At 48.1% G+C, this 11,222-nt stretch overlaps 1 protein-coding gene across 1 annotated transcript; it reads right to left on the bottom strand.

The window, feature by feature from the left end:
* Positions 1–1,549: 1,549 nt before the first annotated feature.
* On the bottom strand, positions 1,550–8,157 carry cfl1 (cofilin 1). Its single transcript, XM_066719072.1, has 4 exons — positions 8,017–8,157; positions 2,513–2,823; positions 2,318–2,394; positions 1,550–1,898 (listed from the first exon to the last, which is right to left on the bottom strand). Exons 1-4 carry the CDS (start codon positions 8,017–8,019, stop codon positions 1,786–1,788), a joined length of 504 nt encoding a protein of 167 aa, XP_066575169.1. The 5' UTR covers positions 8,020–8,157; the 3' UTR covers positions 1,550–1,785.
* Positions 8,158–11,222: the final 3,065 nt, after the last annotated feature.

Below are 11,222 nucleotides of genomic sequence, written 5' to 3'. Positions count from 1 at the left end.
GATGAAGAAAGCCCCTGTGATGCGTGTGTGCGTGTCAAGTCTATTAGTCAATAAAGCTTTTTAGAAATGCTGTGTTTAAGTAGGTTTCGTGAAAGTTGTTCTGGAAAACTACTTCCAAAAAAGTAGGATATAAAAAACCAAAGCGGAACCAAAGCGGGCCGACCCGGAAACACACAGCACGCAGCCTTGTGATGTCACCCCCTTCCTATTGCTAAACTCAGTGACACTGCGGCCACCTACCGCAAGATGGCAGCCAAGAGCCGTGAAGCGCGTCCAGCAGCAATGGAACGAAGACCGCACAGCACACGACACTGTAACTGTGACATCACTGCACTGTAACCATGACCCCACAGCACAAGGATCTGTAACTGACACCCCACAGCACACAACACTAGAACAGGGACCCCATTACTGGAACTCTTAGTCTTTATTTTCAGCTCTGCTGCATCTACATTTGGGAATTGTGAATCCCGACTCTTGGTGCACCAAGCATCAAGAAAATCCTTGCAATCCTGAACAACCCTAACAATAACAGAAGTGTAACGCTGAGCCATTTATTGGATGGAATTAAAATCATTGAGATTCCTGCACCAGAGTTGCTCTGCTCCTTACATACACATACTCAGAAGCAATGTCACTTTCACAAGTGGGCTGATGTGTTCTGCCACAGCAGCTGATGAGCATTCCAAAATCAAAAAACTAATCAGATGAAAAACTCCACTTCAAAAATGTGATGAAAAACACACCATTAACACAGGAAGTCACACACACACAGAGCTGTCTTGCTGCTTTGGTGGAAGTCCAATTTATAGATGGCTAAAGCAGATGCTCAAGGCTCTTGCAGCAGTTCTGCTACCCCTTCCTTCCACAGGAGCATCTTTTACCCAGGGTGCCTTTCACCATTCCCTCCCCCCACAGAGTGAAGGAGTCCAAAGTGTGTGTGGAAATTTTAGTGCTTTATTAGATTTTACCAGACCGTACAAAACACAGGAGTGTATGAAAGAGAGGGGGGGGCAGCAATATCCCAAGTCTAACTCCCCATCCCTTCACTGACATGTCTCTTTCCACCACCCCTCGGCCTCCTCCTCCACCTACTCTCCCTGTAAAGGAATGCTCACTTAAGTAGCCCATAACATTTGAAAAATGTCAAAGTGGAAAATTAAAAAAAAAAAAAAAAAAAATGGTCTCAATCTATTGATATTTTGTATTACCACTGTTATCCTTCCATCATTGTGAAACCCACTACAGCAGCTGAGAGCTGCTTAGAGCTACAGCACAAAACAAAAACACTAATAAAAGAAAAAAAATTATGGAAATGTTATTTTGGCAAAATAATAATAATAATAATAAAAAAAAAAAAGTATTGTTTAGAATTGAAGCTGTTCCCCTATAACACCCCCTCCCTCATGTCCACTCAGGAATTGTTCACCCAGGTCTAGGTTGGTTCCCCACATTGGATTCAGACAAACTGTAGCCAGGAAAAGCAGGAAGGTGACAGATTCCATTAGAACTTTAATTTTTATTTTTTAATTTCCTTCATTTGCTTTAGTTTTTTTTTTTTTTTTTGTGTTTTTTATTTTTTATTTAATTTATAGATTAATTTTTTTTGATGAAACTGAACAGTGTGGAGGATACCATACTTTTACCCCCCCCCCCCCCCACCCAACCCTACCCTACCCTACCCTTTCTAACCCAGCCTCCCCCACATCTCTCCCCTCTTCTCCCTCGGAATGAACAGTCGGGGCCTGCAGTAAGTGGAGGCCTCGGTGAAGCCTGGGACTACATTTACAAGGGGCTCCCCTCCAGGGTGATAACTGACTGGCCGCCCAGCTTCTCAGCCAGGGTGCGTCGGTCCTTGATGTCCTCCAAACCGTTTACCTGCCACTCGTGCTTGATGCCTGGAGGAGGGGGAGAGAGAGAAGTTTAAAATGCATCACTGCAGTATTTAATCGCTCCCATTGACCCATCCCAGAGCACTGGAGCAAGCTTTTTTTCCTTTTTGAATGAAAGGCATTAATTGCACAGACTTGCAGGCCTGAGACCTAGCTTTTTTTCCTTTTTGAATGAAAGGCATTAATTGCACAGACTTGCAGGCCTGAGACCTCAATATCACCAAGCAGGGACCCCCAGCCAGCCCACCCTGCAGGGGAGGAGGCAACAACAGCAGAGAGGGGCAGACAGAGGCCCTGGAGACCCATGTCTGCTGTTTGAATACAAGTACCCAAATACAAACTTTACAGTCTTCAGTGTGTAAGTGGCTGTTACAGCTTGTTCCAAGGAAAAGTGATGGCACCCCAATAAAGGACAGGAGTCTCACCTGTGAACTTTTTCTTGATGGCATCCTTGGAGCTGGCGTAGATCATCTTGCTCTTCAGGGGGGCATTCTCGGGGGCCCTGAGATAAGAGACAGACCGTCACTATGAACTCTAATGACATGCTGTGGTATCAGGGACAAGCATCCTGCATAACACCTCCCACCCATGGCTCTCTTCCCAATTCCTCTCTCCCTCACCAGAAGATGAATACTAGGTCCTCCTTCTTGCTCTCCTTAGTCTCGTACGTGGCGTCGTACAGGGCGTAGCGGCAGTCATTGGGTGGCAGCATTTTGACGAAGTGCAGATAGGGGTCATCCACTGTGTTGCCCACGTCGCCCAGCAGGATCTCCTTGCCCTCCTCCAGCACGATGTTCTTCATGTCCTGGCTCAGGCAAAACAGCACGGCCTTCTTACGCTTCTTCTTGTCGTCCTCGCACACCTGCGCCTTCCGCACCTTCATCTCGTTGAACACGGTGATGACATTGTCTGCCACGGTCACGCCGGAGGCCTGGGGGACACCAAGAGGAGGGCAGAGGGTTAGAGGGGGGGAGTATGAGAGGGAGAGAGGTCAGAAGGGCTTCAATGCAGCGAGGGGGGTGGGTGGGGTGGATGGAGACTGAAGGGAAGGGAGGGAGGACAGGAGGAGGATGATAGGAAATTAAGGAATAGTTCCCCTCTGCTAACAGCACAAATACACTTTTTTTTTTTTTAATACGGTTTATTGGTTTTAGTATTTTACATTTCAATTAAATAAAAATTAAAAAAAAACACTTGTGATTAATTATTTTTTTAATTTCTAAAATCACTTAACATTTTAAAAATCTTAAAGTGATTAATTTTAACAAAATACATGAACTCAAATAAACCCGTGCGTAAATCAAACTTGTGATAAAGGCAAACTGCCAAACCAACAAAAAAGGCCAAATACATTGAAATTTACTGAAAATGCATCAGATAAATCATAAAACCATAAAATAAAAAACAAAAAACAAAACAAACGGCCAATGTATTTGCCAAAATAACAGAACAGAAAAAAAAAGACCGTGTGTGTGGGAGGGGATTGGTGAACAAGCCAGATCAGTGCTGGGGAGAGACACACTCGCAGGTCTGACCTCTGTCCCTCCCCACCCAGGGAGAGGGAGTGAGAGAGGACTATTGTTCCTAGATATTATTCCTATGTTGACCGAGGTAATCTTATCTTGCTAAGAAAAAGGAGGGAGATAGAGAACCTGGGTGTGTTTGAACAATGACACACTGAGGGGAGGAAGAGGCTGCGTTTCTCCACTCACAGCACCTCTACCAATCAACTGGATGGCGTAAACTGGTAGGCGTGTGCATTCACGTGTGGATCACTCGTTTGATTGTACAGTGGCTCAGTCTCTGTAGTGGAGACTCATCTCAAAATAAACATGCATCACTTTCGGTCTGAACTGACTTGACCACCACCTCACCACCCCATCCCACAACACTGTAAAATCCCTTTACTCTTGCCCTCAAGCACACAGGGTTTTGGGACTGCTGTAGAATACCTCGAACACCAGCCTAGGGGGGAAACAAATTAAAAGAAATCCGACATCCTTTTAACACACCTTTTTTGTGAGCCTGCATGAGTCACAGTGGCATTGTGTCGTCACTGACTCGACAGCAGCTCGGTGCTACATGACAGGAGAGGTGGGGCAGGGCAGTCGGGGGACGAGTTTTTGTTGGAGTGAACCGAGCACAAAGGCTGCAGAGAATCATGGCAGATCAGAATAAAACCTGAAGAAGGTGGTAGCGGAAGAACGTGGGGCAGAAGACTGATTTAGATTTACAAGTGGAACCTGGAGCGCAGGTCCCGACACCCGTCTCTGCCCCTTCAATTTCATACGTCTCGTCAAAACCACAGCGCTCTTCCTTCACAAGGGCCAGCTCACCCTCCCTTATTTTCACCCTCTATCCAACACAGACACTGCAGCTGCTACAGAAAAATGGAAGGAGGGATGAGAGAATTGGCCAGAGAACCGCAAGTTACTCAACACCCACCATTGTGGGCCACTCAGTCAAGTGTCTGCTAGGACTCAAACAGTGCACCACCACAGCACACTTGCACCTCTCCCCCTTTGGCTGTTGATCATGGGCAGGTCAGCAGACCCCCAGTACAAAGCAGGTCATCCCAGACAGGTTTTACTGGGGGCACTTTCCTCTCTCCCAATCTCACCCTTGTCACTACCTCTCATTACAAGATCACCCCCCTCTCCCCATCAAGGGGAACGCACTCTTCCCTCTTGGGCCGCTCAAGTGGAAACACACATGAGAGCCAGCGAGCAAAACCAAGACGCTGCCGACGATCAGGGGCTGAGCTGAGCAGTGCAGTGCGCGCCCTCAAACTCACACAATGGCCTCCTTTGTAAGGGGCACAGCAGAGGTCCTGCCCAGAGCAGCCAGCTAGTCTGAGCCCTGCCTCCCCACTCATTACCACCCAGCTCCTTCTCACATTCGGGCTCGAAGACGAGGTGCCACACTGCAGCTACACCTTCAAGGCTGCCACATACACGACAGGCCCATCTCAATATCACTACCCATCTACAACACACGCACATATTTTGTACAGTCTCATATTAAAAGCAGGATGTCTTTAGCAGGGCTGTTAAGAGGTAAACCCTAGTCTACATCACACCCCAGACACTTGCTCGGATACAGGCATCTGTCTGCAGTGCAGAGGATGCAACACCTGCAGGATATTAATAACACAAGGCTGTCTGCACTGACATCATACTGACTCAGAGAGACCAGGAGGTGGACGGATTTAGAAAATCAGGGAGCTCTGATCTATGACTTGAATTTAAGACACAGGAAAGGCAAGCAAAGAAATTCTGCATTTGCATCATTCAAAATCTTAACTACGTTTAAAGGATGCAAAAGGACAATTACAGTGAAAGTGAGAGATCTCCACACAGGAAGTGACTCGTGTTGGACAGCGCCGCTGAGAGGTCGATGACTGCAGCAACTACGCCCTGCGGATCCGCTGAAGAAGCACTTTTGTAACCGCTAGCCCTGTTCTTCCTGGTTGCGATACACAGAGCCGTTACATCGCCATGCATCTGGCGTGTCTTGCACTCCAGTACAATGCACCGCAGTGCGAGGAGGCCAGGCCAAGACGGGCCACTGCTCCACACAGCACTACAATACAGAAGAAGGCCGGCATTGTGCGGCGGCCGCAGATCTTTACAAAACTGACCCAGATTTGCACAGACACCCCAGCTGCTGCGCATTCCGTCGCGTTTCACAACATAATCGACCAAAAGACAAGCCGGGTTTCCTCCAAAAGGTGTCCGTTTACACAAAAAGCACACCAAAACCACCGCCCCATTGCACATTAAAACCAAGCATTTAAAATCCCAAGAAATACCGGCGGTGAGGAAAGGGGAGCAATTTAAATGTATACTGAAAGTCGTGCATCCGAGATAAAACCTGAATTTAAGGGCTCTGCCCTGTTCGGGCAGATTTGGAAGTTGAAGGCGCTAGATCTGCCAGGCCTATGCATTGATCTGAAACAAGCTAGTCAAATATATTAACGTTAGCCACCGTCTCCACTCTAGCTAAACGGAGGACAATTGCGTGTATTGACGTGCAGACTAAACAGAAACTTAGACCACGGCGTACACAGGCGGAGATCTCTTGGATATGACGGGTGCAGCTAAAATGAATTTTGCTATATAGGCCAGTGCACCGACAGGGTCTCCACCAACGTTAAAGACAAACATTTAAACCGCGTAAGACGCCAATACTGAAAACAAAGAGGGCTGGTCCGGGTCATAATTGAACAGACAACCCGTTGACAGGCTCCCTCCTGCAGCGCAATGGCGCACCGTTTCCAATCCAGTAAATGCGCAATCACAGCCGCCGCCGCCGCCGCCGCGCAGGACCCGGGCTCTGATCGGTGTGGTTTCGGGATGCAGATGCACGGTCTTGGGGGAGTGGGATTTGTATCCATCTACCACTGACTGATATAGGGGGGCGACAGTGGGTTTTAAAACCGGTTAGAAGTGGGATTCAGAGTGGGAGTCCGCTTTGAAACCGTGTAGTAAAATAAAGGCACCCAGTGTGATGGGAGGTAAGGAGACGAGATCGTGGACTCAAAATGAGGAAACGCCGGCTAGAAGGCAAGACATGCACCCGCTTCCGCTTTCCGTGAAAATACGCTGAAGAAACTGAATTATGACGATTCATGTCTCGGATGGATCCCCTCCGTCCGGCATGGAGGACGGATCGAGAATGGAGGAGAGGAGAGGAGAGGAGGGGGCTGGCAGTGTGTGCGCAGTGATCGTGGATTTTATTTATATATAAATGATCATTCACCAATGCGCCAAAAAAGCAATACCCAAAAGAGGAATGAGATCCGTCTCTACGTCAGGCCGGCACCAGAAAACAGCAGAAAAAGAGGGGAGGGATGGGGAGGCCACACCCCAAAAAAAACACCGGGCCGCAGTCAGAACCGGGCCCGGCCTGAGGACCACAATGCAGCGCGGCGCGTCACAGGAGCCACCGCAGCCGCGCACCGCCCGCTGTAGGCCGCCCTGCCGCACAACGCGCCCCGGTGCGGAAACCGGCTGCTCGGATCTCGACAGGAAATCGGAGGAAACAAAAATACACCAGACGATTAAAAAAAAAAAAAAAAAAAAAAAGCAAATGGCGAGACAGAAGTCCGTGCAGTGGAGATGGAGACAAAGGGGGTCATAATATGGCTCCCGTGTAGTGTAGCGATTTGATGCAATACTGAGCTGGAGGCTGAGAGACGGAGGGGGTCGCTTGTCCGGATATTAAACGACCCTTAAACGCAGTTAAAGGAGAATCGGCCCGGGATGGGGGGTGTAAAGCGGTTAATTTCAATACAAGCCGCTCCGGGGACGTTAGAGGAAGTGAAGTGGTGGGAGCAGCCTGTGCGACACCGGGCGCCACGCTTACCGGCACAGCCCGGCCGTCCCTTTGTTAGCACAGCGACATCTTTGTGCCGATCAGGCGGCGCCGCAGCGTCGGCACAGCCCGGCAAAGACGTCGGTGGAGCGCATTTTAATCCACGTTCCCTTTTCCTACAGTCCCGCACAATAACTGCGGATTAAAAATGTAATAATTCAAGCTAACAAAACAGGGTGGGGCCATTGTAAAACTGACCATGCGCTATTTTTAGATTTTAAGTAGAAAAAAATAGCTGCACTTTTGGACTGGGGAGGGATTTTCGTAGCCGCGGGCGCTTAACGGAGCGGGTTTGGTTGTAAGGCGGCCAAGACGGCAGATCCACCGGCCTGAACAGACAGGAAGCGGCGCGCCGGCTCTGCGCTGCGGGCTGAGAGCACTACTACAGCCCAGCGCCCCGCTCAGAAACAGGCCGCAAACCCGAGCTGAAATGGCGCCACTAACTTCCCCCGCCCTCCTCATTTTTCTCTCAGACAGTCAAAAGAGACGAGAGAGAGAGAGAGAGAGAGAGAGAGAGAGAGGGATGAAAACCAGGAACGCATTGCGAAAAACACCAATTAAAGTCGGGACAAATAAAGCGCTTTTAAATCCACATAACGCATTTTCAATGGAAAGAATTACAGATCACCCATTCGTTACCCCCCCAAAAAAAAAAAAAAAAAAAAAAATCAAAGCCTTTTTTAACTTCCCCACTTTAAATGTATATGTTTTAAAGGCTGCACCACAGCAGCGCGCCGGGAGCACGTACCATTTCTGCGGTGGTCGCGGAGTACAGGAGTGCAGGCGAGGCAGCAGCGCGTCGGTCGGTCGGTGCAGAGTCGCAGTCTGGCTCCTCCGCCCTGAATATATCGCACTGCGCGCCGCGCGCCCCCACTGGCGCCGGGAGCGTCCGGCATCCGGGGCCTGCGCGGGCTCCTCCCCCCGCCGCGCGGCAGCCTGGGGGTTGTAGTGGATGGGGGGGGGTGGCGCGGATCCCTGTGGATTCTTGAACCTTATGGGACCTAGAAAGACCTCCTCCTCCGAGATCCTCCGATATTAGTTTATATTTTATATGATTTTTATATCACACACTGTCGTCAAGCTGTGGGGGACATGAGGGAGAGAATATTCAGGGAGAGTTATTCCCATAATCCTCCTTCTGGCTCCGCAGCGACTTGGCATCCTCGCAGGCCTTTCAGGAGTAACAGTGTATATAAAGATCTGGTTTATTTTTAATTTTGTATGCCTCTCTATGTACCAGAGAGTTTTTGCAATAGTTAGATTTGTGATGAGAAACCTTTAATTGTAGTTGTATTATGCCTTGAATTGCACAGTATTATTGCACTTTGTATTGCTCTTATAAGTCACCCTGGAAAAGTGCTGCTGCTAATAAATACAGAAGAAGAAGAAGAAGAATAGATAGATATAATGTTCCACGCAGCCTCCCAGGATAAAGTACCTGTCTTATCAAATTTATATTTTTAATGTTATTTTTTTTTTTTGGAGGATGGTAGGGGATAGGATCTCACTGCTTTATATATTTTTATTTCGTGTACTGCATTGCCCGCTTTTATTTCTTTAAATGCATCAGATTGATTTGTTCGATCTTTTGATGTTTTTTCCGTTTAATTTCAATGCATTTCGACGGTTTTGTTAAATTGTTGTTTTGATTGCTTTGTTTTTAATGCACTTGTTTATTGGGTTCATTTTGTGTTTTGGTTTGTAATCACTCTTTAGGATTTTAAAATTGATATATGATTTTAGAATTCAATTTGAAACATTCAATTCTACATGCAGGTGCACAGTCTAGTCTCCCGGGCACCTCGCCCTCCGTGGAAAATCCCCGCAACTTGCATAAGCAGCAGGTCGGTGGGAATGCAGAGCCTCACTCGGCCGCTGAGGCTCATGGGAAGTGTAGTCTTTATCCCTGACGTCACTTCTCTGGTCTTAAGAAGTGTAGTTCCCTAATAGTCTCCGCGCTGGGATGGAAAAATGTGACCAAGCAATGACGTGTGCCCCGGTCCTGTGTGAGAGGGTGGCACAGTGTGAGCTGTGCACCAGTGGGTTAGTGTTTCTATCTGGGCAGGCCAGGAGGTGTGAGTGTGTGCTTGGGCACAGGACTCTGGGTGTCCGCACCGCCGGCCCCAGTCATTACTTCCTGTTGCAGCCGTGCTCTCTTCCTGCTCTGGGCAAAACAGGAAGAACAAATGAACCAACACATTCCAAAATGACCAAATTTGACAGACAAACTGCATGACAGCCCATCTCTCTCTCGCTCTCTGCCTTTTAATAACGTGCTCCACTCTCTTCCTGCTCCTCCCTCCACGACTCCCAATTCAATTAAATTCCGAAAAGTTGTATCGGCAGTATTAATTGACACCACTGTCGCCAAGCAATGCTCAAGAAGGGCACAATAAACACCGTGCAGCCATGACACACTCCCTCGCGTCCGACCTCTCAAGATGTCACGTATCAGCGCTACTGAGGATGACAGTGCGACTCCAGCAGCTCCTTTCGTCACAGGAGAGGCACCGGGCTGCTCACAGTGTGACGTCACACACCGCCAACGCAATGCTGTGCAGGTTTAGCAGTGTGTGTTGAAGCCTTCACAATAGAGACAGCAGATCTCCCTCTCTCTCTTTCTCTCTGTGCGCCCTCCTCTTCCTCCTCCCCTCTCTCTCTATCTCCCCGTTAAGGTTAACTAAACTCACTTCCAAATATGGAAGCGAATCGGCGCCGCCTCACCCGACACCCGGCCCGTGGCGCTCGTCTCCATATAAGGCAATAAGGGCATCCGCGCACGGGGGAGAGAGAGAGGGAGAGAGAGAGAGAGAGAGAGAGAGAGAGAGAGAGAGAGAGAGAGATTGTCTATTTAACGGAGGGGGCAGGTCGTTTGTATGAAGGGCAGACAGACGGGTGCACGGAATTGTATTAGGCGATGTGTCATTGTATCGATGGTGCCTGTTATTCATATTGCACGAAGATGCAACAGTTATCATGTGGCTTAAATGCTGCATCACTCCCGTCCGGCCAATAACGCACATTTCAACTGGAGAGAGAGATCGGGAAAGACGGAGGGATGGATGGAGATAGAAATAGAAAGACGTGCATGTAGTTCGACCCACAGGTTCGTTTCGTGCAGGTATTTCGCTCCTAACAGAAGCAAGTTTGTGGAGAAAAAAAAATGGAGCGCTATTGTGCGCAGACTCGTTTTTATTTCGCCTTCCTCTCTCCCGGCTAGCTATAGTTCTGCCACGGTGTGCTGTCTCGGGGTCAAAGGTCACGCCCCGTCCGCCGTCTACCGCAAGGTGTGATGGGAAATGTAGTTCCTGTGCTCCGCCCCCCCGCCAAGAGCCGCACCCGCCCGGCTCCAGGGCAACCACAGCGAGACACAAATAAACTGATTACACTGAGAGTTCAGCTGTATTGACAGTATCATCGTAAATCTCGAAAAACTACTTGCTTCTAAATCTTTTGTAGTCATTTTTGTATTATTTTAGTTTAAATACATGTTAATTTGTATTCATATGTTGTTTGTTTCTGACTTTATGTGAACGAAAAGGCACAAATCCGCCTGTTTCCTCATTGGAAATAGTTACATTTCAAAATATCAGAAAAGCAACGTTTGTGGGGAATAATAGCCATTTTCTATACTTTTGAGACATAAGCAATTAGGAACTAACACTTACTACCCAGGAACAAAAATTGTATTACATAGTGTTATCATTATTCACATTATAATGATTAGTAGTAATGTATAGCCCAATAACTGTGGGAGGAGTTAGTATTCATGCCAGCGGATGATACTGAAGATCTTGCAAGAGAACAAGTGTGCGTGTTCTCACAGGCAGCCTGATGATCACAATTACTGTAATCCAGTATAATTTGTGCTGTGATGACTGAGAAGTGATACAAGAGAAGCAGGTGAAGGGAGGGAGTGCGTGTGTGAGAGAGAGAAAAGGAAAGTCATGAGAC

Source organism: Amia ocellicauda, chromosome 12 (genome assembly GCF_036373705.1).
Source record: "Amia ocellicauda isolate fAmiCal2 chromosome 12, fAmiCal2.hap1, whole genome shotgun sequence".
In the NCBI taxonomy this organism is placed as follows: Eukaryota; Metazoa; Chordata; class Actinopteri; order Amiiformes; family Amiidae; genus Amia; species Amia ocellicauda.
Note: the sequence above shows the minus strand (reverse complement) of the source record. Positions and strands in the feature narration are given on the sequence as shown.

What these genes read in the sequence shown, in the direction of transcription:
- cfl1 (XM_066719072.1), bottom strand. An exon ending in GACCTAGTATTCATCTTCTG is followed by an intron (nt 2,395 to 2,512) that starts GTGAGGGAGAGA and finishes CTCTTATCTCAG; the next exon opens with GGCCCCCGAGAATGCCCCCC. An exon ending in CATCAAGAAAAAGTTCACAG is followed by an intron (nt 1,899 to 2,317) that starts GTGAGACTCCTG and finishes CCCCTCCTCCAG; the next exon opens with GCATCAAGCACGAGTGGCAG.